The 26,372-nt window shown below is 52.4% G+C and overlaps 1 protein-coding gene across 3 annotated transcripts in view; it reads right to left on the reverse strand.

Annotated features, from left to right (window-relative positions):
• The window catches only part of UBR4 (ubiquitin protein ligase E3 component n-recognin 4), a 211,275-nt gene that overhangs the window by 90,781 nt on the left and 94,122 nt on the right, over positions 1-26,372 (reverse strand). The window contains exons 43-60 of one of the 3 annotated variants that reach the window (XM_038746469.1): positions 26,143-26,370; positions 24,920-25,077; positions 23,350-23,521; positions 22,940-23,141; positions 21,198-21,361; positions 19,947-20,163; positions 18,947-19,163; positions 17,018-17,081; positions 16,553-16,687; positions 12,080-12,233; positions 11,275-11,418; positions 6,636-6,757; positions 5,374-5,485; positions 4,363-4,490; positions 3,825-4,002; positions 3,266-3,370; positions 1,557-1,694; positions 262-430 (exon numbers count right to left, since the gene is read on the reverse strand). In XM_038746469.1, coding sequence (XP_038602397.1) covers positions 262-430; positions 1,557-1,694; positions 3,266-3,370; positions 3,825-4,002; positions 4,363-4,490; positions 5,374-5,485; positions 6,636-6,757; positions 11,275-11,418; positions 12,080-12,233; positions 16,553-16,687; positions 17,018-17,081; positions 18,947-19,163; positions 19,947-20,163; positions 21,198-21,361; positions 22,940-23,141; positions 23,350-23,521; positions 24,920-25,077; positions 26,143-26,370 — 2,807 coding nt within the window. Of the gene's footprint in view, positions 1-261; positions 431-1,556; positions 1,695-3,265; positions 3,371-3,824; positions 4,003-4,362; positions 4,494-5,373; positions 5,486-6,635; positions 6,758-11,274; positions 11,419-12,079; positions 12,234-16,552; positions 16,688-17,017; positions 17,082-18,946; positions 19,164-19,946; positions 20,164-21,197; positions 21,362-22,939; positions 23,142-23,349; positions 23,522-24,919; positions 25,078-26,142; positions 26,371-26,372 lie in introns of all 3 variants that reach the window. The other 2 variants (XM_038746468.1, XM_038746470.1) reach the window with 2 other exon arrangements.

The following is a 26,372-nucleotide window of genomic DNA, read 5'->3' on the forward strand; positions in this document are numbered from 1 at the left end:
AAACGCTGGGATGGCCTGTCGAAAGGGATTTAGGAAACACCCACCCCAGAACGTCTCTGAGGCCGTGACTCATCCAGAAGTTACCTGCGGGTCTACCTGAACCCAAAAATGGACCTCCGGAGAGCTGTTCTGGCTTTATAACGGTACCAAGGTTTACTCCGCCTGATTTCCTCACACAGAGGCCCTCTCTGCTTCTCAGCAAACACTACGCCGTCCTCTCCCCGGGGAATCTTTGAAGAATGGGAGCTTCCATCCCCTGACCTGTTACTGGTGTGGACATCTCCTTCGGCTTCTCCTTCCCCCTCCGAGCCGTCTCCTTCCTGCTGACCCGTGGTGGTGCTGATGGCCCCCGTGCTCGAGCTGACGCTGCCCGGCCCAGCTGGGTGTCCCTCGGCGGTAGCGTCTCCGTAGGCGCTGCTGCGGCCCGACACTGGGGAATGGGCAAGCAAAGTCAGTCCGCGACGCTCCAGGAGACAATCCCCTCTTCCCCCCGCTACCAGTTTTAGGGACCTTATTCGGTTGCCTGGCTTTAAATAGTGGTCCCCATAGATTCAATTAATCCATCAATCCATGGTATTTATTGAGCACTTATGTCTATTATTGAGCACTTATTAGGAGAAGCAGCATGGCTCAGTGGAAAGAGCATGGGCTTTGAAATCAGAGGTCATGGATTCAAATCCCGCCTCTGACAACTGTCAGGACTCTTTCGGAAGAGAGGCAGGGTGGCAGGCTACCTCAAATGCCCACTGAAGCCCTTTACACTACAAGTTCGTTATGGGCAGGGAACACGTCTGCTGATTCTGTTGTACTCATTCAGTCATTCAATCATTTATTGAGCACTTACTGTGTGCAGAGCACTTTACTAAGCACTTGGGGAGTACAAGTTGGCAACATATAGAGACTGTCCCTACCCATCAGTGGGCTCACAGTCTCCAGCTTGGTGACGCTTGCCTACGTTGACCTTCCAGGTGAAATCCCAAACGTATCCGCCAACTCTGTTACATTATACTCTCCCAGGCGTTTAGTACAGTGCTCCGCACACGTAAGCGCTCAATAATACAATATAATACAATATAATACAATATAATAGAGAAGCAGCGTGGCTCAGTGGAAAGAGCCCGGGCTTTGGAGTCAGAGGTCATGGGTTCAAGTCGGGATCAAATCAAATCAAAATCAAAATCGATTTGAATCAAATCAAATCAAAATCGATTTGAATCAAATCAAATCAAAATCGATTTGAATCAAATCAAATCAAAATCTATTTAAATCAAATCAAATCAAAAGCCGGGCTCCGTCAGTTGCCAGCTGTGTGACTTTGGGCAAGTCACTTAACTTCTCCGTGCCCCAGTTACCTCATCTGGAAAATGGGGGTGAAGACTGTGAGCCCCCCGTGGGACAACCTGATCACCATGGAACCTCCTCAGCGCTTAGAACAGTGTTTGGCACATAGTAAGCGCTTAATAAATGCTATCATCATCAATACAAGTGATTGCCCGAAGAGGGAAAACGGGCTCTTGAAGCCCACAGAGGCTGGGCTCGCCCGAACGTTTCATTACCACTGTGCTCGCCGGCCACCGAGTCCACGGCGCTCCCTCCGCTCTCCGAGCCCACGCTGCCGCCGTGGTCGGCGGGGGAGGTCCGCAGGGTGGAACCATCCGTTGCCGCGGTGCTGCCTTCGTCGTCCGACGCTGGGGCTGAGGGAGGAACGAGAGCTGTTACAGGCGAAAACCGCGGACTCGGAGCCACAGCGCTAGACCACAGAGCACAGAGGGGCACAAACAGCTTGCAACCCGCTGGAGGGGGGGAAAAAGAGAGACAGAAAGAGACAGAGAGACAAGCTTTCCTTTGCCGACCGGTCTCCGAAAAGATTGGACGGTATTACGATCGGCGACGACGACGGAAGTAATAATACCACCTCCGATTTTTAGAAAGCTTTATTTTTAGAAAAGTACTTTCACCTCAAGGGCTGCCTCTGAATTCTCGCAACATCCCCCGGGGCTAGGGATGTTTGCTGCATCATCATCATCAATCGTATTTATCGAGCGCTTACTGTGTGCAGAGCACTGTACCAAGCGCTTGGGAAGCACAAACTGGCAACATACAGAGACAGTCCCTACCCAACAGTGGGCTCACAGTCTAAAAGGGGGAGACAGAGAACAAAAGCAAACATGCTAACAAAATAAAATAAATAGAATAGATATGTACAAGTAAAATAAATAAATAAATAAATAGAGTAATAAATATGTACAAACATATATACATATATACAGGTTCTGTGGGGAAGGGAAGGAGGTAAGATGGGGGGGATGGCATTCGCTCCGTGGGAGGGAAGAGAGAATACCGATTGAACTGGGCACAGACATTGTCATCCACCTCACTCCCAGCTGAAGTGGGTTTCAAGGAGACGAGGGTCTCCCAAGCTTGCGTTTTTTCCCCCCGTTAGGATCCTGAACAGTCACGACCGCCTAGCTAGGGGCAGCCCCTGCCCAGCTGTTTCAGGGCTACCGTGGTTCCTTACCTTGGGCGCGCTCATTCAAAGCACTCAACTCTACAAACGAGGGGAGCCCTGGTCAAGTTTAGTGTTTCGTGGGTTCTGTGACGCGGTCTGACACGAATATACTACGAGCTCTTCAACAAGCCTGCCTTTTTCAAATCGGGCGGCCGGGCCGGGAGAGCGGTTCGCAAGTGTCAGGACTACGATAACGCTCTCCTCCCCGGGAAGAACCCGGCAAAGGAATTCCCCAAGCTCAGCCACGACCCCGGACTCAGAGCTAAGCCCCAGGCAGGAAGGACGAGCTGAAACGCTCCACACAGAGAGGAAGGGGGGAAAGGAAAGCCAAGGGAGCCCCAGAGCAATGCGCTGTCCAGAACCCAGCTTGCCAACAAGACAACAGGAACCCCAAAGCGCTAAAATGGCATCAATGGGAGCCTCACAGATTCACTAGAGGCCACAGGTGGTGGGAGGAGAGCAGGGAGTCGGTCTCCAATTTGCCCCAGAGGGAGAATTTCCAAAGAGGAGGGAACTGATCGGGGGCCACGGTCAAATACCGGGCCTGAGAAACTTCAGCCAACTTTTTTGGGGTGGGCAGGGGGAGGGCTGGGGGACGGATGGGGCTGACTTTGCAGTGGGTGGACTAGCTCGGCCCTCTGCTTCTGCTTTCTTCCTTGGGCCCGTGTTCTGGCCACTTCTTAACTCATCAGCACCTTGGCCAAAGGGAAGTCAAGGAAAGGAAAAGGAAGTCAACTCCTTTCTGCAGAAGGTTACCTGATGCCGTAGTGTCAGACAGGGTTCCTGCATCAAGTGAGGAAGAGCTGGGTGCCTGGCCAGACAGCCCCAGACTCTGCAGTCCAAGGGCACTGCTACTGCTCCCTGGAATACAAGGGAACAATGAGCACTACACCCCTTCCAAGCCACTGTCGTGTCCCTGGATCGGGCACCTGTTAAGAGCCTCCTGACATCCGGCCTGGAAGGGGGGAGGTGGGAGTGGGGGCAGTCGGGAGAGGAGGGGGAGTCTGGCTACCCTCGGCCACCAAGCGGCTTCTGCTTGGGCTCGGATGGTGATGGAACGGGGAGAAAAGATCCCTTCCCTCGGTTAGGGACGCTCGACGGAGGAGACTACCAGAATCAGGAAGAAATCAGACAAGGAAGAGATGACAGAGGCTCTGAGACGGGATGCTGCGGCTGAATTTCTCCCTGGCGTGTACCTGCGCGCTCCACTTCTGGGCCCGGGAGCCGCCATACCGCCTCCCCGAACTGGGGCCGCACCAAGTCGGTCTGGGGGCCAGCGGGCTGCCGCCCTCCTGTCCTGGGGGAAGCCGTTTACCTTGCTGGTCCTGCTGCAGGCTCAGGGCAATGGCCAGTTCCACCATGGTCTCGTCATCCGCGTCGGGGGGAATGTCCAACATAGGGGGGAAACCCTCCGCACCCGCTAGCAGAGCCTCCAGGGGAGAGGGGTTGCCGTTGTTGGCGCTCTCAGCCGTTTCCAACACCATGGACTCGGACTGTAGGGAGAAAGTTCCTTAAGTACCTCCTCCTGGAAGCCCCGGGGAACCGAGGGGGAGAAGACATCAAGGGCTCTTTCTCGGCTCCACGAGCCCACAACCTAACCCTGCCCGGAGTGTCACCCTTCCACGGGATGCTGGAAAACTGGGGAGAGGGCGACCCGAACCCAAAGAGGCACCGTGGACTGGCAAAGCCGTGGGAGCTGGGAACCCGCTCCTGGGACTCTCTGCCCCAGAACTTCAGGAGGCTCTTTAACCTCCCACCCACACTGAAGGGGTAGCATACAGATGACAGTTTGAGAATCTGCGGGCCTCCCCTCCCCGAATTCCTGTCTCCGAACCCCGAGCCAACGGACTCACCACCATCTCAAAGTCCCCGTGATCCACCTCACTCTGCTCCTGGCTCTCTTGGCGGATGTGCCCGCCATTGGGGATCCCAGAAGACTGCATTTTCTCATCCGCGTCGTCGTCGTCGTCATCGTCCTTGTCTCCTGGCCCACAGAAATCCCGTTCGCCTTGGGGCCCGGGCTTCTTCCCTTCCCAAGGAATGACGGGCCCAGGAGCATATGCTCCATGTGGGGAGGGCACCTATCTACCGACTCTGTTGTACTGTATCCTCCAAGGCACTTACTACAGTGCTCTGCATATAATAAGCGCTCAACAAATGCTAGTGATCGCTTGAGTAATAATAATAATAATAATAACGGCATTTATTAAGCACTTACTACGTGCAAAAAGCACTGGGGAGGTTACAAGGTGATCAGGTTGCCCCACGGGGGGCTCACAGTCTTAACCCCCATTTTACAGATGAGGTAACTGGGGCCTAGAGAAGTTAAGTGACTTGCCCAGAGTCACACAGCTGACAATTGGCAGAGCCGGAATTTGAACCCATGACCTCTGACTCCAAAGCCCGGGCTCTTTCCACCGAGCCATACTGCTAAGGGTGGGGCAGCGGCACCTCTTCCTGGCTGGGAGTTCGGGCTACCTATCTGTGCTCTCACTGGCTCTAAGCTTAGTTTTGCCCTCTAGGCACGGCAGGACCCGAGGGTGCCCTTGGGCTGCTGAGGGGAAGACTTCTGGACTGGTGAAAGAAAAAATAACGGAGGGGCGGGAGGAAGAGGAGAAGCGGCCCGGCTACCAGTCGGGACCCGAGGCCAGGCCGCTCGCACCTACGTGGTCACGGGCTGACGGGTGGAGGGAAGAGCGGCTCAGGCCATTAACTCGCTCATCTTCGTGTTTACACGACAAGACGGGAGACGGGCTGTGAGCAATCTAGATGGGAAGTCACTGCTGGGATCCTCTGCCCTGACGGCCACCACACGGCCACCGCCGCCCCGCTCAGGGTTACCCGACAGCCAGACGGCGAATTACCCATCGGCGTGTTGCTGCGAGGGGAGGAGGGCAGGGTGACGTGTCTCCGTTTGTTCCTGGGTCTCAGCACTCGGATCAAAGCTTGTTTGCAGGAGAAACTCACGGCGGGGTCCTGAGGTTCAGAGAGATGCCATCATTTGAGAAACTATTCCGCTTCTCCCCAGGCAACTGCACTCCTGGTGCATTTCCTCCCATCGTGGAAACCTGCCCACAAGACTTCCTCCTCCCCTTCCCCTCCCCACAACATCTGTATATACGTATATATGTTTGTACGTATTTATTACTCCACTTATTTTATTTGTACATATTTATTCTATTTATTTTACTTTGTTAATATGTTTTGTTTTGTTCTCTGTCTCCCCCTTCTAGACTGTGAGTCCACTGTTGGGTAGGGACCGTCTCTATACGTTGCCAACTTGGGCTTCCCAAGCACTTAGTACAGTGCTCTGCACACAGTAAGCGCTCAATAAATATGACTGAATGAATGAACGAATAGAGGTACAGTCTTCATCCTCTATCACCTTTTCTGTGAACACCCGGGCACAGAGAGACGAGCGTTCACCTAGCTCTCCCTCGTTTGTCCGTTTGCTTTTTTTAAAATGGTATCTGTTAATCGTTTACTACGTGCCACGACTGAACGAACGAAGTGCTGGGTAGATACAAGCTGATCAGGGACCCATGTCCCACGCGGAGCTCACAGTTTTAACCCCCATCTGACAGAGAAGGAAAGTGAGGCACAGAGAAATTAAGTGACTTGCCAAGGTCACACAGCAGACAAGTGGCAGAGCCGGCAGGAGAACCCAGGTCCTCCGGCTCCCAGGGCCAGGAAACGCCTCAGAAGCTTCACTTCTGACTGTACACGAGGAGTATTCGTCGCCCTGAATGGCCACCGCTCCTCAGAGAGTGTCTTAAATGGCTAAACTGTGGGCAGTCATCATGCCTGGGCTAAAATGACGAGTGCTTCCAGAGTGAATAGGAAAAAGAAGCCCTGTTGTGGCCGGCATCCTCTCTCTCCGAATGCAATGAAACCCCGTTCTAGCTGAGGGGTCTCAGCTTCTCTCCAAAACCTTTCCTATCCACTTAACATCCCGCTTCATCAACCTTCCATCACACAGATTAATTGAGGGATGGGAGTCGGGTCGCTGGAAGAAGGCGGATCCCCCACGGCTGGTGTTTAGCTACCGGCCTCTTTCTCGGAGCCTCTCGCCAGAGTCACTGCTACTAGGCCCGGGGGCTCCCTGGCAACCCGACGGGACACGTACGGGGCACAGCAGCATCTGCATGTAGATCTTGGAAGCCGTGTTGATGCAGTCCAGCTCACAGGTGCAGTAGCCATGGATAATGTCCACCAGGGCATTGACAGTGGCTTCAACGTGAGTCAGGCCTAAAGAGGGAACGAATAATAATAATAACAACGATGGTATTTGTTAAGCGCTTACTATGTGCAAAGCACTGTTCTAAGCGCTGGGGAGATACAAGGTGATCAGGTTGTCCCACGGGGGGCTCACAGTCTTCATCCCCATTTTACAGATGAGGGAACTGAGGCACAGAGAAGTGAAGTGACTTGCCCAAAGTCACACAGCTGACACGTGGCGGGGCCAGGATTCGAACCCATGACCTCTGACTTCAAAGCCCAAGCTCTTTCCACTGAGCCACACTGCTTCTCTAATGATGAAAGCGGGGGGTAGGAAACCACGACTCTCAGCGGGCAGAAGAAAAATCCAGCCAGACGGGTAACTCTCCCCAGCAGAGAAAATAATAATAATAATGGTATTTGTTAAGCACTTACTATGTGCCAAACACTGCACTTTACTTGTTCTGAAGTCTGTCTCCCCGCTTCTACACTGTGAGCCTGTTGTTGGGCAGGGACTGTCTCTATTTGTTGCTGAATTGCACTTTCCAAGTGCTCTGCACACAATAAGCACTCAATATGATTGAATGAATGCATGAAAGGCGCTGGAAAAATAAGATAATCACATCCAACTCCCTCTAGACTGTAAGCTCATTGTGGGCAGGGAATGTGTCTGTTATACTGTACTCTCCCCAGCACTTAGTACAGTGCTGTGCACACAGTGAGCGCTCAGTAAATACGACTGACTGACTGACATGGAGCTCAAATGGGGCTCACATTTTAAGTAGGAGGGAGTACAGGTATTGAATCCTCCTGCAAGTGAGGAAACTGAGGCACAGAGGAGCTAAGTGACTTGCCCAAAGTCTCCTAGCAGGTAAGTGGTGGAGCCAGGATATGAACCCTGGTCCTTGAACTTCCAGGCCTGTGTTCTTTCCACTGGCCAAGCTGTTTCCCTGAAGGAACCAAAGGACCTTCAGGCTGCCAGAGCTGGAAGGAACCAAAGAAAATGAAAACGAGGACCGGGACTGTTTCATTTAGGCACCGAGAACAACCCTGTTCCCTCCCAAGTGCTGGAAACGAGTGTTGTAATTGGAAAGGAATAGCTACACACTCACCACGGGGGCTTAAAATTTGCTGAGTGGTCCTCACCTGCTCGGCCAGGTGGACGGAGCACATACAAGGTGTTTTCCTGGTGACTGAACAGACCTTTTTAACTAAATGGAAACTGTCCGGGGGCTAACTGGGATGGGCTCTCTGAGCTGACCTTGCACAGTCCCCGTGGTTTACGGAGGGCTACCCTGGTACCCTGCTCTAGCCCAGAGAACCAGGTGAAGAATCTGGCCCACGACCTTCCCAAGTCAAGGAGAGACTGCAGACCATCTGGAGAGTAAGACGCGTTTCCAAAACACAAGTTTAACCGGCTGCCTTGGAATTTTACTGCAGTCTTTGCTAGTACCTTGGAAGATTCAGTCCCGTAAAACCATTTCAAACCTCAAAATAGAATCCCTTTAAGCCCTCCACCTCCCCAACTCACACTCAATGGAGGCCAGAAACACCCCACCCCTCTCGATCAGTGAGCAGTAACTCCGCAGGGACAGTACATGGTTTTCACCGACTGCTGTTTCCTGGTGATTGGTAACACGATCGAGAGACGGAAGGTGATATTCTAAGATTTAGAAACTATCCTTTCTAACCCTACTTCTCTCTTGCCTCTCCCGCCTTTGTCCTCTCGCCCACACTGTTTCCCCAGCCTGAAATCCCTCCTTCCGCAAATCCAGCAGACCCCACCTTCTCCCAGAAACCTTTCCGGACTGGTTCTCAGCATCCCAAGCCATACAAATCCGCCAGCAATCTCCAGCCTGCACAATTTCTACAGATCTAGGGCACTCACATATATGCTGTCAACCGTATATGCAATTATTTCAGCGTGGCTCAGTGGAAAGAGCCAGAGGGAGTCAGAGGTCGTGGGTTCAAATCCCAGCTCCGCCGCTTGTCGGCTGTGTGACTTTGGGCAAGTCGCTTCACTTCTCTGAGCCTCGGTTCCCTCAGCTGTAAAATGGGGATTAAGACTGCGAGCCCCACGTGGGACAACCTGATCACCTTGTATTCCCCCCTGCACCGTGGGGCTCCCAATCGAAATCCCCATTTTACAGATGACGTAACTGAAGTTAAGCGGCTTGCCCAAGATCATACAGCGGACAAGAGGTGGAGGCGAAAACAGAATCCACATCCTCTCACTCTCAAGCCTGTGCTCTTTCCACTAAGCCACGCTGCTTCGCGTGTACGCCATCCTTCTCATATTAAGTGCTGTGGGGCTCGGGTGAGTATGGGAATAGTAATAATGGTATTTGTGAAGCGCTTACTATGTGCAAAGTACTGTTGTAAGCGCTGGTATCAAAGTGCTTATGGGGTACGGACCTCAGTTTGCAGGCGACCCGGAAGGGAGCCTCCCTATCCTTCCCCTCCCCACAGCACCCGTATATATCTTTGTACATATTTAATACTCTATTTATTTTACTTGTACGCATTTACTATTCTATTTATTTTATTTTGTTAATATGTTTCGTTTTGTTGTCTGTCTCCCCCTTCTAGACTGTCAGCCCGCTGTTGGGTAGGGCCCGTCTCTACATGTTGCCAACCTGGACTTCCCAAGCGCTTAGTACAGTGCTCTGCACACAGTAGGTGCTCAATAAATACGACTGAATGAATGAATGAACAGTGCTTTGCACATAGTAAGCGCTTACCTATGTGCAGCGCTTACTATGTGCAAAGTACTGTTGTAAGCGCTGGTATCAAAGTGCTTATGGGATACGGACCTCAGTTTGTAGGCGACCTGAAAGGGAGCCTCCCCATCCTTCCCCTCCCCACAGCACCCAAATATATGTTTGTACAGATTTATTACTCTATTTATTTTACTTGGACATATTTACTATTCTGTTTATTTTATTTTGTTAATATGTTCTGTTTTGTTGTCTGTCTCCCCCTTCTAGTCTGTGAGCCCGCTGTTGGGTAGGGACCGTCTCTAGATGTTGCCGACTTGGACTCCCCAAGCGCTTAGTCCAGTGCTCTGCACACAGTAAGCGCTCAATAAATACGACAATGAATGAATGAATGAATAGGACAGTGCTTTGCACATAGTAAGCGCTTAACAAATGCCATCATTATTATTACTATTATTTCCTTCCATTATTCATCAATATTTGCTTATCTCTCTCTCTCCCATTGGAGAGTAAACTCCTTGAGGGGAGGGAACTTGTCACTTGCTTCTTTTGCTCGCCCCAAGCACTTAGTAGAGTGCCCTGAACCCAGGGGACGTTCAATAAATACTACTACCACAACATCAGTGCTTTGCTCATAATAAGCGCTTAATAAATGCCATTCAATAAATACTACTAACACAACATCAGTGCTTTGCTCATAAGCGCTTCATAAATGCCATTCAATAAATACTACTACCACAACATCAGTGCTTTGCACACAGTAAGCGCTTAATAAATGCCATTATTATTATTATTATCAACCACTACTAATAATAATCCTAATAATGACGGTATTTGTTAAGTGCTTACTACCTGCCAGGCACCGGACGAAGCCCTGGAGTGGATACAAGCAAATCAAGTGGGACACCGTCCCTGTCCCATGAGGGGCTCACAGTCTTAACCCCCCTTTTACAGATGAGGAAACTGAGGCACAGACACGTGCCTCTAGTGGAAGGGACATCTCTGGGGCAGAGGGAGGGTACAGACACGTGAAGTGACTTGCCCAAGGTCACAGGGCAGACACACGGCAGAGCCGGGATTAAAGCCCATGACCTTCTAACTCCCAGAATAATAATAATAATGGCATTTATTCCTTCCCTTCCCCACAGCACCTGTATATATGTATATATGTTTGTACATATTTATTACTCTATTTATTTTACTTGTACATAGCTATTTATTTTATTTTGTTAATATGTTTTGTTCTCTGTCTCCCCCTTCTAGGCTGTGAGCCTGCTGTTGGATAGGGACCGTCTCTATCTGTTGCCAACTTGGACTTCCCAAGCGCTTAGTCCAGTGCTCTGCACACAGTAAGCGCTCAATAAATACGATTGACTGATTGATTAAGCGCTTACTATGTGCAAAGCACTGTTCTAAGTGCTGGAGAGGTTACAAAGTGATCTGGTTGTCCTACGTGGGCGGGCTCCCAGTCTTAATCCCCATTTTCCAGATGAGGTAACTGAGGCCCAGAGAAGTGAAGTGACTTGCCCAAAGTCACACTGGTGACAACTGGTAGAGGCGGGATTTGAACCCCTGACCTCCGACTCCAAAGCCCGGGCTCTGTCCACTGAGCCACCCTGCTTCTCTCTATCACGCCAAGCCGCCGCTTCTCCACTAACTACTACTATCACTACCACCCGCAGGTGAAATCTGAATCAAATCCCCTTCCCGGACCCCAGGCTTCCTGCGCTTAGTGCAGTGCCCTGCGCGCAGTAAGCGCTCAATAAGTACGACTGACTGACTGATTTCGGAACGGGCGGCGGCAGATTGCACTCCATCACAGCAGGCTACCTGGCAGGCAAGCAGGAGCCAGGAAGGCGTTCTTGGGTTTGGACGCGTGGAGTTTCCAGAAATGGTTGACCAGGTGGGTGATGAAACTGCAACCCTCTCCTTCGGCAGGTTTCTGGGGCTCCTTCCCCTCGTCGACTCCTCCTTCTAAGCAGACGGAAGAGAAGGATTAGCAACGCAGTCCGGGGCTCAGTTTGGGAAGGCCTCTGATCACCTCATAACCTCCCGGGCGCTTCGAACAGTGCTTTGCACACAGTAAGCGCTTAATAAAATCCCTTCCCTTCCCTTCCCATCCCTTCCTCCATCCCTCCTTCCATCCATCCCTCCTTCCATCCATCCCTCCTTCCATCCCTCCTTCCTTCCCTCCCTCCTTCCATCCCTCCTTCCATCCCTCCCTCCATCTCTCCCTCCCTTCATCCCTCCCTCCATCTCTCCCTCCCTTCATCCCTCCCTCCCTTCATCCCTCCCTTCTAGACTCTAGATTGTACATATTTACTACTCTATTTATTTTACTTGTACCTATCTATTCTATTTATTTTACTTTGTTAGTATGCCTGGTTTTGTTCTCTGTCTCCCCCTTTTAGACTGTGAGCCCACTGTTGGGTAGGGACTGTCTCTAGATGTTGCCAACTTGGACTTCCCAAGCGCTTAGTACAGTGCTCTGCACACAGTAAGCGCTCAATACTATTGATGATGAATAAAATGCCATCATCGTCATCATCATCACCACCTGGGGCTGAAAACGTCTCCCTGGGGGAGGAGGGGTCCGATCGGGAGCGCGGCCTTAGAGGGCCGGGCTTCTGCTGACCTGTCTCGGTGAAATGGACCAGGTTGCTGGGGCGCATGATAGCGATGGAGCGAGCGGTGATGACCAAACGCTGGAACACCTCGGGGTCCAGCTCCTTCCCGTCCTTGGTAGAGGAGTTGAGGCACTGCACGGCTTTGCTCAACAACGCCTGATCCTGCAAGGCAAAGGGCTCAGGACACCGACCGGGGGCCGGGAATCAACCAATCAATCACATTTCTTGAGCGCTTACTGTGTGCAGAGCACCGTACTAAGCGCTTGGGAAGTACAAGTTGGCAACATATAGAGATAGTCCCGGGAAGCGGCAGGGCCTCGTGGAAAGAGCCCGGGCGGGCCTGGGTTCTCATTCTGGCTCTGCCGCTTGTCTGCTGGGTGACCTTGGGCAAGTCGCTTCACTTCTCCGGGCCTCGGTTCCCTCATCTGCGAAATGGGGATTAAATCCCACTTCCTCATACCCAGTTCCGGTCCCGTATGGGGCTCACGGTCTGTGTCCAACGCGAATATTTTGTATCTATTCCTTCAAGTCCCTACTGAGCGCTCACCTTCTCCAGGAGGCCTTCCCACACTGAGCCCCCTCCTCCTCCTCCCCATCCCCCCCCGCCTTACCTCCTTCCCCTCCCCACAGCACCTGTATATATGTATATATGTTTGTACTGATTTATTACTCTATTTATTTATTTTACTTGTACATATCTATTTTATTTTATTTTGTTAATATGTTTGGTTTTGTTCTCTGTCTCCCCCTTCTAGACTGTGAGCCCGCTGTTGGGTAGGGACTGTCTTTATGTGTTGCCAACTTGTACTTCCCAAGTGCTTAGTACAGTGCTCTGCACACAGTAAGCGCTCAATAAATACGATTGATTGATTGATCCCAGCACTTAGAACAGTGCTTCGCATACGGAGAGCTCTTAGCAAATACCATCATTATTATTATTAGGAGCGAGTAGGGACCATCTCTATGTGTTGCCAACTTGTACCTCCCAAGCGCTTAGTACAGTGCTCTGCACACAGTAAGCGCTCAATAAATACGATTGATTGACTGATTGATCCCAGCACTCAGAACAGTGCTTGGCATACAGAAAGCTCTTAGCAAATACCATCATTATTATTATTAGGAGCGAGTAGGGACCGTCTCTATGTGTTGTCAACTTGTACTTCCCAACCACTTAGTACAGTGCTCTGCACACAGTAAGCGCTCAATAAATATGATTGATTGATTGATCCCAGCACTTAGAACAGTGCTTGGCATACAGAGAGCTCTTAGCAAATACCATCATTATTATTATTAGGAGCGAGTAGGGACCGTCTCTCTTTGTTGCCAACTTGTACTTCCCAAGCACTTAGTACAGTGCTCTGCACACAGTAAGTGCTCAATAAATACGATTGATTGATTGATTGATCCCAGCACTTAGAACAGTGCTTGGCATACAGAGAGCTCTTAGCAAATACCATCATTATTATTATTAGGAGCGAGTAGGGACCGTCTCTCTGTGTTGCCAACTTGTACTTCCCAAGCGCTTAGTACAGTGCTCTGCACACAGTAAGCGCTCAATAAATATGATTGATTGATTAATTGATCCCAGCACTTAGAACAGTGCTTGGCATACAGAGAGCTCTAACAAATACCATCATTATTATTATTAGGAGCGAGCAGAGTGGCTGCAGTGGGCAAGAATCAGTTCCTTCCCAACAGAGCAGGCTGTTGGCCTCTTGACACCTCCCGCCACATGTCCACCGGGAGAAATGGCTGTCAGTCATTCATTCATTCAATCAATCGTATTTACTGAGCGCTTACTGTGTGCAGAGCACTGTACTAAGCGCTTGGGAAGTACAAGTCGGCAACATATAGAGAGACGGTCCCTACCCGACAACGAGCTCACAGTCTAGAAGGCGGAGACAGACAACGAAACAGGTAGACAGGTGTCAAAACCGTCAGAATAAATAGAATTATAGCTGTAAGCACATCATTAACAAAATAGAGTAGTAAATATGTACAAGTAAAATAGAGTAATAAATCTGTACAAATATATACAAGTGCTGTGGGGAGGAGAAGGCGGTGGGGTTGGGGGGGAGATGGGGAGGAGGAGAGGAATATGGGGGCTCAGCATGGGAAGGCCTGTCGAAAGACAAAGACAAAACGTTAATTATGGAAAAGGCTTCAGGTCGCTTGGCGGGCCAAGGAAGAATGGCTCTCTGAATTTAATAATAATAATAATGACGGCATTTATTAAGCGCTTACTACGTGCAAAGCACTGTTCTAAGCGCTGGGGAGGTGACGAGGTGATCAGGTTGTCTCACGGGGGGCTCAAAGTCTTAATCCCCACTTCACAGATAAGGTAACTGAGGCCCAGAGAAGTTAAGTGACTTGCCCTCGGTCACACAGCTGACAATTGGCGGAGCCGGGATTTGAACCCATGACCTCTGACTCCAAAGCCCGGGCTCTTTCCACTGAGCCACGCTGCTTCTTGTAATTTCTTCCTACCACCCTTGGTCGAGGTCCCTTGCGGCCTCTCTCCGGACAGCCCTGGCTCACAATAGGTCACGCTCACCTATCGATCAAGCTGTGGGCTTTTTTGAGCGCTGGGTGCAGAGCGCCAAACTAAGCGCTTGGGAGAGTCCCATACCACGCACAATTCTTGCCCGAAAGGGGCTCACAGTCTACAGGGGAAGATAGACATTCAAATTCATCCATTCAATCGTATTTATTGAGCGCTTACTGTGTGCAGAGCACTGTACTAAGCGCTTGGGAAGTCCAAGTCGGCAACATATAGAGACGGTCCCTACCCAACAACGGGCTCACAGTCTAGAAGGGGGAGACGGACAACAAAACAAAACATGGGGGCAGGTGTCAAAATCGTCAGAACAAACAGAATGGAAGCTATATGCACATCATTAACAAAATAAATAGAACAGTAAATGTGTACAAGGGAAATAAACAGCTTATGCATATAGCTATAATCATTAGCAAAATAAAAAGAATCGTAAATACGTACTAAGCGTTTTCCAATGGCTGTTACCACTGTCCAAATACTTCCTACCATAGTGTTGTGATGACCCAGCCAAGAGGAAAAAGCCTCAATTGTATTTTCAACACAGTCTTATAGATGTCTCTTAAATATCTGCTGCAGAAAGAAATATTTGATACCACCAGCATCTGACTCTTCCTTGTCCCATAGCAGGGCATTGGAGAATTTATTACGCCATGGGGAAACAGAGTGTAAAGATGTGGATGTAAGCCTTGTGAGGCTGGGGGGAGTATCAAAGCGCTTAAGGGGTTCACATCACGGGGGACGGCAGACAGGATAACGTGGCTCAGTGCAAAGAGCCCGGGCTTTGGAGTCAGAGGTCTTGGGTTCAAATCCCGACTCTGCCAACTGGCAGCTCTGTGACGCTGGGCAAGTCACTTCACTTCTCTGGGCCTCAGTGACCTCATCTGTAAAATGGGGATCAAGCCGTCTCTATATGTTGCCAACTTGTACTTCCCAAGCGCTTAGTACAGTGCTCTGCACACAGTAAGCGCTCGGCGTGGCTCAGTGGAAAGAGCCCGGGCTTTGGAGTCAGAGGTCATGGGTTCAAATCCCAGCTCTACCACTTGTCAGCTGGGTGACTTTGGGCAAGTCACTTCACTTCTCTGGGCCTCAGTTCCCTCATCTGTAAAATGGGGATGAAGACTGTGAGCCCCCCGTGGGACAACCTGATCACCTTGTATCCTCCCTAGCGCTTAGAACAGTGCCCTGCACATAGTAAGCGCTTAATAAATACCATTATTATTATTATTATTATTATTAATAAATACGACTGAATGAATGAAGACTGTGAGCCCCCCATGGGACAACCTGATCAACCTGTAACCTCCCCAGCGCTTAGAACAGTGCTTTGCACATAGTAAGCGCTTAATAAATGCCATTATTATTATTATTATAAATGAAGGCCTTGTCAGGGGAGACCTCTTGGAGGAGATATGACCTTACGAGGGTTTTGAAGGTGAACAGAGTGGCGGACTGTCGGATATGAAGCGGGAGGGGGTTCCCCGGGCTCGAGGCCAGACACGGGCGAGGAGCTGGTGGGATAGAGGAGACCGAGACCCCGAGAGCAGGTTGGTACCCCGAAGTAAGTGAGGAAGAAGAGAGCTGACAGGATGATGCCTTCTCTCAAGGCCCCCAAAAGCACATTCTCCTTCACATTTCCCTAGCAGGAGAGGAGCGAAAGGGGCTATTACCCCCGATTTGCAGCTGGGGAAGCTGAAATCAAAGAAGAAAGAAGGGACACAGCCATGTCCCATCTTGGACTCCCAACTCTCCAGAGTCCTGGATCCAGACTGCGACTCAGTTGCGGAGAAAAGACAACCCCCAGCCATCTCTGGGAACCTAACCCAGGAGCCAAAACGTTCCGGGCTCCAAGACGGCCAACGCCGAGGGGAATCCGGAACCGGAGCACCGAGCAGGCCGGGCCCGATGAGCCAGCCGAGCGACTCACCTTGTGGTTGTGATAGGCCGAACGGCTGGTGTGCAGGCTGGCTAGCAGGCTCTTGGTCTGTTGCTGAACGCTGGAAGGAGCCGGCATCGACAGCAGCGCCGTGGCCAGCTCCTGAGCCGCCGTTTTGCTCTTCTCCTGATCGGGAAGCGGAAGGAAGGAGTCGGGGAGACAGAACAGGCGGGTCAGCACCGTTCCGGCCCAACGGGGCCAGATCGAACCACCCACCCGCTCTCCGCTTCTCACACCCTCCCAACTGCTGCTTCCGCCCCCGAAGGAACTGGCCGGCTCCCATCGTCACACCCCTGGGGCATTTCGCCGCCGAAGGTCTCGCCCACAGCCACCGCCGTCGGAGCTTCTTCCTCCCCCACGAGGACCGGGAAGTGGGCCGCTAAGTCCGGCGGAGACGGCTTTCTTCGGCTGTCCCTCTCCCGGAAAACGCCCGACTGCTTGGAGAAAGTCGCTCACCTTCTCATTGACTGGGCCCACAGCAAAGCAGCTTTCCAAGGCTTCCAAAGAATTCACAACTAGCCTAGAGGGGGAGACGGACAAGCCGGCTTCAGTAGTCACCCACCGCTCCCGGCTCGCCGTCTCGGGGACAGCCGACTGACGCCAAGTACAGATTCACGCCATGATGAGACCCGCCACGGGCGCCATGCACATCACTTCCTCGGGTCACAGACCCGGGTGAAACCTGGCTCCCGCTCCAACCTGGGGACCACGCCTGGAATCCGCAGTTCCAAGCCTTCTTCCCAAAGAGGACAAAACGGTTCCCTCAGCTGCTTTAGGGGCGGGTGGCAGGGTCGGGTTTGACGGTCCCACAGCCCAGAGTTGAAGGGGAGGAGAGGTCTGACCCGCCTGAGCGAAGAGGCAGAGCCGCCACGCGGCGCGGCCCACTATTCTGGTCACGCCCGCCCGTGAGGGAGATCACGCGAGCAGGGTCCGGGCAGGGGAAGCCGCTCCGAGCGTGGGTCGGAGAAAAGGCTCGGCCACGACAAACCTTAAGGCCCTCGAAGTGGCACCCCCTCGCCCCGCCAGCCACCCGGCAGGCTTCGGAAACCTTCCGGTCCCCACTCGGAAAGTCAGGGAGATGAAAAGCGAGGCCACGTCATTCCTGGGCTCGGTCCCCACTCGGGAAACCCTGCTCCGTGTCTAACAGCGAGAGAGCCTGCACCCTAACCCTCATCCTCTGGCCAAAAGAAGGAAGAGTATGGGCGGAGGTGGCAGGAGAGAGAGGGGCAGAGGAAGAGAGGCAGCAGAGAACAAGGCATCCAGAAACAATCGGGACCCAACAGGCTCTCTGGCTCCTTTTCCGAGGATCGAACAGCTGACTGCCTTTTTACTTCCCTTGCCCAAGAAGGAAAGGGCAGAGTGGAGCCGAAAGCGTAAGAGTGAGCTCCGAGTCGGTCGTTCGTTCGGGCGACAGCTATCCCGGGGGGTGTGCATTCTCAGCCCACCTCATCTTTCCATCGGGAGAAATCCACAGCCATGCAATGACCAGAATGTCAAGAAGCAGAATGGCTCTTAAATCGGAAGCGGGGTCAACGCAAAGCCACACCATCGGTTAGGTTGCTCTCTGACGCACACTCACTCGTGCAGAGAAAAAGGAGGAGGACATACTAACCGGTCCAGCTTGGTTAGGGACTCAGTTTCAGAACTTGGGGGGAAAGCAAAGAAAAATAGGAGAAAAAAAAAATATATATGTGTGTGTGTGAAGCTCAGAGAGAACTGGAAACATATCCCAAGCCCGACGTAAATGAATATGGCACGGGGGAAGAAAAGAAAAATAAACCAGGCTGTTGAGAGGCTGTTTTCTAAGCACGGCTCTTGTCGCGTCAGTGCCTTCTAAGGAAAACCAGCAGTTCCCTGGCACAGGGTAACCAAGAGCGGTGCTTAACAGTTCTGCTTTTAGGGAGATTTAAGAACGCCCGCCTCGCTTCAGAGAAAGCAGACGACTGCCTTCTGTCAGCTAGGCTGCTGCCTCACAAACAGCTAACTGCAGAGAAAGAAGAGGGGATGGTAAAACCGGCCACGCTGAGGTCTCTCCCTGTGGCTGCAGCGTGATTAGGCCTGCCAAACCGCACGCCCGGTTTACCCCTCCCTCTCGACGGCTGCCCTGAAGGGTCCGAGATCAAGATGGGGAGACGGTGTCGGAAACCCTCGGCAGAGACCGCTACGTTCGGGGGACTTGGGAAGAGACGGTAAATCCCCGCCGGCCCCGCTTCCGCCGGGGAGTCGGCGGGAACAGAGAGGTGTGAGACACCGAGGGAGCCGGAATCTTAGTTCTGGGGGAATACTGAATGGCTGAGGGTTTGGTGATGCACGGGAAGGCCGAGAGATGCGAGGAGAGACTCCGCCCGGGGCCGCCAAGGGGTTGAATGGCTCGAACAAGGCTACCTTTCCAAGACCGTTCCACTGGTGGCAGCGGGGGCGGCCGGGTCGCTCTCTCCAGCGCCATTGCTCTGGCTCAGGTTCGGGGGACAGATGTTGCTGACCGAAGCTGAGGGGAACTCCTCCGGGGGCTCGTCAGGCCAGCCGAACTGTTCTTTGGTCTTGCCGTAAATCTTGACGCCGTCCATCATCGTGACGCCCGCGGGGTCCACCGAGGCCCCAACTGCAACGAACCGCCAGAGGCTTTGGGGGTCAGGCTCCCCGCTGGGCTACGGTATCACCCCTCCAAAACCAAATTCCCCCATCTGCATCCTCTCCCCGAAACCCAGCGCCTCGGCGTCAGCCAGCCGGCCGCTTCCCCTGCTTCCTGAGTCCGTGGCTCTCCTTCACTCATTCATTCGTTCATTCAGTCGTATTTACTGAGCACTTACTGTGGGCAGAGCACCATACTAAGCGCTTGGGAAGTACAAGTTGGCAACGTATAGAGACGGTCCCTACCCAACAGTGGGCTCACAGTCTAGAAGATTCCCACGTGGGGAATCTTGACGTTTGTTTCAATAGCTTCGGCTAACGGAGCGGGGCCGATCTCAGAGACTCTTCCCTGCCGCTCCCCCCAGCCCTCTCCCCCAGGGAAGCAACAGTACCCGGCATGCTCTGTGCCACAGAGTCCCCCACGGGTGTTTCAGAGCCGAGCTGGGGACCGCTTAGAGCCTGGATCCAGGCTACACCCCCCCTTCGACATTCCACGTTCGCCTTTCCCGCTCCGCACCACACCACCTCTCTCCTCCCACCTCCCATTTCCACAACCTCATCCGGCTGCCGCCCTCAGGAACGCTCCCTCCCCACCACCTCATCCGAGGTAAGGGAGGCGCTCCCTGACGGCATCGGCCGGTCTCCACCGGAAAAGCGACCGGTGCCCGGCCCGCTGAGAGCCGCACGCCCGGAGATCCGAGCGAAGGCCCCGGCCCAGGGCGGGGACCGCGTGGGGCCTGCAGAGACGACTCACTGAAGATGGTCAGCTTCTTGTCGGCTTGCAGGGCCTCCTCTCGTGTGAAGGGGAAGTCAAACCAGCGGGCCCGGGTCATGTTAAGCTGCATGGTGCGGCCAAAGATCTCAATGTAGGAGGGGGCTCTCTCGATCGCCTGGGTCCCGATCTGAATGCGCATGCCCGTCATCACCATGGTGCTATTATTGTTACTGACCTCGATGGTGAAGCCGCCGGGCTACGAGAAAAACGGCACAGTTCACCGCGTTAACGTAATGATGAGAAACCCATCCCACTTCCGACGTTCCCCGGCTGCGGAATCCCGGGGAGGCCTCTTAACTTGGCCGGCCCTATCTGTGACATGAGAAAAGACATGAACCTACCAAGCCTCTGGCAGCGGCGAGGAAGAGGAACCAGGCCAACAGATTCTGCCCCAGCTATTTTGTCTTGAGTTTGCAAACGGCTTCTCCCCCACTATCCCCAATCGAATCGTTCCTGACCTTTCTCTAGGCTTCCCAAGCTCCACAAGCCACAGTCGTCCTAGCAATGGACCCAAGGACCGGGTGCCCTTCAACCCCTGCTTAGTAGAGAAGCAGCGTGGCTCAGTGGAAAAGAGCCCGGGCTTTGGAGTCAGAGGTTCAAATCCCGGCTCTGCCACTTGTCAGCGGTGTGACTTTGGGCAATTGACTTCACTTCTCTGGGCCTCAGTTCCCTCACCTGTAAAACGGGGATGAAGACCGTGAGCCTCCCCCATGGGACAGCCTGATCACCTTGTAACCTCCCCAGTGCTTAGAATGGTGCTTTGCACATAGTAAGCGCTTAATAAATGCCATTAGTAGTAGTAGTAGTAGTAGTATGTGGATCACGTGATTGATGGTGCTGCCCGCCCGAGCTCTCGACAGGTTCTACTTCTTAGGCCAAAAGACTGAACTCGCCATCTTGACCTGGTGGAGGTCCTCCAGTTGAAGACTCTTCAGCCCGTTCCTAAACCCAAGTTCACTCCCCTTCCAAAACATCGACGAATCCCGCAGAATGTGGCATCCTAGATATCCCTCCCTGGCCTAGCTAGGGTCATTTTGGACGGGTCAAGCAGAGCGGTGGGAAGGGCAGGGGAAGAACGCGCTGCCGACTCAGAACCGGGGATCCTCTGTGGCAGTGGGCGACGGCCAACGGGCCGGCGGATAACGTGGCCCTGCTTTCCCGCCAAACCACACCCACCGGCCCACGGGGCTACCGTCCAAGTCCCTGACCGGAAAGACATCTGGTCCGTACCTTAGTATTGGCCACATACATGCCAGTGGAGTTGAGCCGGTGCTTTATCTGCTGGGCATTGTAGACCTGCAGGAGGTCGTTGCCGCCAAACTCAACGTCCGTCAGCTGCTGGTTGTGCTCAAAGAAGTCAATGGGGAAGGTCACCTGACTGGAGGTGCGGGTTGCTTTGGAGAGAAGACTCAGAAGTCAGATGGGCCAGACCGCGACCGGCCGAGTCGGTCCGTTCCCCATCTCCGAGACGGCGCATCCCTTTCCCCGCCGGGCCGCACCCTTCTGCCCACCAGCCAAACAAAGCCACACCAAGACCATCGCCCTCGTCTCGATTTTTCTCTTCCTCATCTCTAGTGATGGTGGAGCCTCTCAGGGAAAAACGATTCCGGCAATGGCTGCGGAGTTTACGATAACAGGATTTGACCGCACTGGCTTTCCTTTTTAGAAAGTAGGGGCCAGCACCCCACGATGAAGGGACAACTGGATTCAGACCGGGTTCCCTGCTGGGGCAATTCAGTCTTCATGAAACTCTAGCTCCTCCCTCCCCAAGGACCTCTGGTCATTTCAGGGGCCCCCCCGATCTGACCACTCCGATTTCCAGTCGTTTGCTAAGCTATTCATTCATTCATTCATATTTGAGCGCTTACTGTGTGCAGAGCACTGTACTGAGCGCTTGGGAAGTACAAGTCGGCAACATACAGAGTCCCTACCCAACACTGGGCTCAGTCTAGAAGGGGGAGATGATGTATACCTGCGTTACTTCCGAGCCCCACGTGTAAGTTGAATTTATGAATGTGCCAAGTCTACGAACGGAACAATCCCTAATCTAATACGTTTAATGGGAAAAAGGCATGGATTTTCCTGGATTACATATTAAAAATAAATCCCAATAGTTACAAATATTGGGCAGTCAGTGTTTAAAAATACAACTCTCTAGAATATGGACAAGGTGAAATTTACATGGTCTTCTGGGTAAGAGCAACTAGAAGCTTATGCTAATTTATAGGATTTCTGCAGTTTAAGTCCTTGCCGTCTTTACCAGAAATGAAATACGGATCTTCATTTCCGGGCAGGGAAAAATCTGAATTAATCTTCATTCTAACTCAACCGAAGAAAAAACAAAACACTACTAATGTGGCACTTACTATAAAAAAGTCAGAGCAGGCTATCAGGGATTAGCTTTCCTTCCTCGCCCTACCTGAAAGCTACTCCAGTGCCTGTCTCCCATGCTAGATGGTCAGCTCTCCTGAAGGGCAAAGATCAGGTCACTGACTCTAACGTACTCCCTCAAGTGCTTCGTACAGTCCCCTGGACGCAAGAGAAGCAGCGTGGCTCAGTGGGAAGAGCCCGGGCTTTGGAGTCAGAGGTCATGGGTTCAAATCCCGGCTCCACCGATTGTCAGCTGGGTGACTTCACTTCTCTGGGCCTCAGTTCCCTCATCTGTCCAATGGGGATGAAGACTGGGAGCCCCCCGCGGGACAACCTGATCACCTTGTAATCTCCCCAGCGCTCAGAACAGTGCTTTGCATATAGTAAGCACTTAATAAATGCCATCATCATCATCACCAAGAGGTGCTCCGGAACTACCAGGGAGCACTCCCTAAGGGCCGAGTGATGCGGTAATCACCGGGTAAACGGACTTGATCCGGCCTCACGTGGGGCTCTAAAAAGTACAGCGCCCAGCTCGCCACCCAACTAGGCCGTTGGCTCGCCCCACCTTCTCCCACCAAATGAGAGGGGGGTGGCCTTACTGATGGCGGTTGCCTTGCGCTTCCTCACAGGCTTCATGATGCTGATGACGCTGCTCGGCTGGAGGGAGGGCTGGAGCCAGTACGAGGTATTCTCCACGTTGGCCATGTAGATGCGCAGGCTGCCGTCCTCACACAGCAGGATCATGGTGGTCCTCTGCTGCTCGTTGCAGGCTGTGTGCCGGATTGCCACCATGTCCTGAATCTGAGGCACGGGGCCACGGGGAGGAAGGGAATTAGCCACCAGAGGCAAACGCCACTCGGTCCAGCGGCAGTGAGGCCGAGGCTGACGCTTCAGGCCGCAGCAGAAGCGGGGAAGATCCACGTGAACTTGGCTGGGGGGTGGGAGTTGGAATTTTTGGACCAAGACTAGAGGACTAGGGAAAGAGAGGAGGAGGAATCACAGCACCCACCTTTGCTTTGGCTGGCAAGGTCTTGATTTCTTGGATGAGGAAGGTGTCAGGTTTGACCATGACCACCAGCGGCACGCCAGTGGTCTGCTGGACGCAGCACACCAAGCCGGGGTGATTCATGACCTCAGACCACTGACAAAGGGCAGGGGTGGTCTTACTGCCTCCGTTGGAACTGCAAAGGCCAGAGATCGGATCTCAGAAGAGCGACAATTTGAGGGCCCCCCAGCCCGAGTGGACGCTCTCCCTCCGGGGAATTCCTGGGGCTCCTCCACCACTATACGCTGTCAATCAATCAATCGCATTTATTGGGTGCTTACGGTGTGCAGAGCACCGGACTAAGCGCTTGGGAAGTACAAGTTGGCAACATATAGAGACGGTCCCTACCCAACAGTGGGCTCACTGTCTAGAAGACTACGCTGTCCTGATGCCGCCCGCCTCCCTGGGGTCCCCTGCGGAAAGGGGCAGGAGGTCGACGTCGGGTGGCTTCGGCGATTCCGCAGTCCTGTCCAGAGGAAGCAGGATTTCAGGCCATCCGGGGGGGCAGCTGCCTGCTGTAAGCATCCCGAGTTCATCGACAGGCAGTGGATCCCAATCGAGAACTGCGATATTCCCACTGTTTTATCAATCAATCACTCAATCGCATTTATTGAGCGCTTATGGTGTGCAGAGCACTGTACTAAGCGCTGGGGAAGTACAAGTTGGCAACATATAGAGACAGTCCCTACCCAACAGTGGGCTCACAGTCTAGAAGTTTAGCCCAAACTGAAGGAGCCCAAGTGTTGGGGCAAGGCGCCAAACCTGAGGAGCAACTCTTCTGAGGCAACTATATATATGTATATATGTTTGTACATATTTATTACACTATTTATTTATTTATTTTATTTGTGCATATTTATTCTATTTATTTTACTTTGTTAGTATGTTTTGTTTTGTTGTCTGTCTCCCCCTTCTAGACTGTGAGCCCGCTGTTGGGTAGGGACCATCTCTAGATGTTGCCAACTTGGACTTCCCAAGCGCTGAGTACAGTGTTCTGCACACAGTGAGCGCTCAATAAATACAACTGAATGAATGAATGAATGAGAACTGTGATATTCCCACTGTTTTATCCCTAATTGAAGGAGCCCAAGTGTTGGGGCAAGGAGCCAAACCTGAGGAGCAACTCTCCTGAGGCAACTGAAGTTGGGGGCAGGCTCTATTCTTCAGTTTGGCCCAACCACCCTCCCTCCCTTCACCCGCGGAGAGACTGTAGTCTCGACAGACGGCCCCTCGCAGTGGGAAGGCAAAAATGCCAAAGGAGGGGCAGGTTAGGACAAGGGCACGTTCCAACTGCTGTCCTCGATGGAAGATAGCCCCTGCAGAAAAATGGCTCTCGGACATCTCTGAAGAGAGAGGGGAAGCGGGACGAGCAGACGGCCCATTGTCCTGAGAATCCGTCCGTGAGCTGGAGACCATCAGCCCACGGGGAGGCCTGGGAAACTGAAAATGTACCCGAGGGGGAAGGCCCAGCAGGGCTTCTTGTCGATCACCGGCCACAGCGGGCGTGATCCGGGAAGGCCGAGCTCGCTCCTACCTCTTGATGTTGACGGGGAAGAGCCGCTGCACCTCCAGGGTGGCCCTGCTGATGGTGGCTGCGAAGGATTTGCCTTGACAGTAGCTGAAGAAGAGCATCTGCAGCACATGGGAGTAGTACACCGAGACGCCGCCGCCGGCCACTTGGCTGTTGCTATCCTGCCGGGGCAGAGGCAAAACATTCGAGCTACGTCACGCATCCGTGGAGCTACAGAGAGGTAACACGTTCCCAATCCGCTAGGCGTCCTGTAGACCGGGAAGTTTCTTAAAGGATCAGGTCTGCCAACACTATTCTACCGTACTGTCCCAAGCACCCGCTTAGTACAGTGCTTTCACACGGTAAGCACTCAAATCAACGCCTCTGACTGAGTCAAGAACTCTACCGATGCCATCACGAGCTCCAAACCATCTTTAAGGGCCCTTCGATTCGATGGAAGCTATCTCCTTCGTTGCAAGTGTTCAAAGTCACAGAGACGGCGGTATTGTCAAGTGGGACGTGACAGTTTTGTGGGGAAAGGATCTGAGAGGGAAGATGGATTCTACCCACAACCTTTAAGCCCTCACCCTTGGCTCCTCAGCACTTACACACATATCCTTATACCCTGCCATTTCCCCTATCTTTCATTTATTTCAATGATTTGAGAGGGAAGACTGATTCTATCCGCAACCTTTAAGCGCTTGATATTGCCCTCAGCCTTGGCTCCTCCGCACTTACACACATATCCTTATACCCTGCCATTTCCCCTATCTTTAATTTATTTCAATGTCTGTCTGCCTCTCTAGACTAAAAGCCCCTTGTGGGCAGGGATATACCAACTCTGTTGTATTATGTTCTTCTTAGTACGCTGCTCTCCACCCACTAAGTGCTCAATAAATACTACTGACTTAGCTTCCCCCACAGCACTCTTGAACATATCTTATATACCCTAACTCATATTCCTTCCCTTATATTCCCTACTCCCTGTAATTTAGTGCCTGAATCCCCCAACTAGGTTGCAAGCTCCTTGCTAGCAGGTGGGCAAAACCTATAACCCAATCCCGGGAATTGCGATTTTAAGGTGGGATGAAGGAACTTGGAAGTTGAACTGACTTCATCCCTGAGAGCTAGAAGATTTATCTTTGCTAAAATAGACTCTGCAGGGCAATAACGGAAATTTCCATTATACTAACTGAAGACCCCTCTAAGATGGCTAAAAAGGGGGACAGGAGATTAAATCTGCTGACCTTCAGCTCCTCGTGGTTGACTTCCAGCACGTTGGTGACATAAAAGGGTCCGTGCTGGGCGCTACTGGCCTCCTCCATGAGCTGAGTGTATATGTACCCCGCCGAGGACATGATGACGATGATATTCTTCCCCTCTTCGTTGAAGAGGAAAGTCACATCCCGGATCTTTGAGCTCGGCAGGAGAAAGTAGAAAGTGGGGCTCAGGGCATCAACAGACAGGTCATAAATCT

The sequence above is a fragment of the Tachyglossus aculeatus genome, chromosome 5, assembly GCF_015852505.1.
Source record: "Tachyglossus aculeatus isolate mTacAcu1 chromosome 5, mTacAcu1.pri, whole genome shotgun sequence".
Taxonomy (NCBI): Eukaryota; Metazoa; Chordata; class Mammalia; order Monotremata; family Tachyglossidae; genus Tachyglossus; species Tachyglossus aculeatus.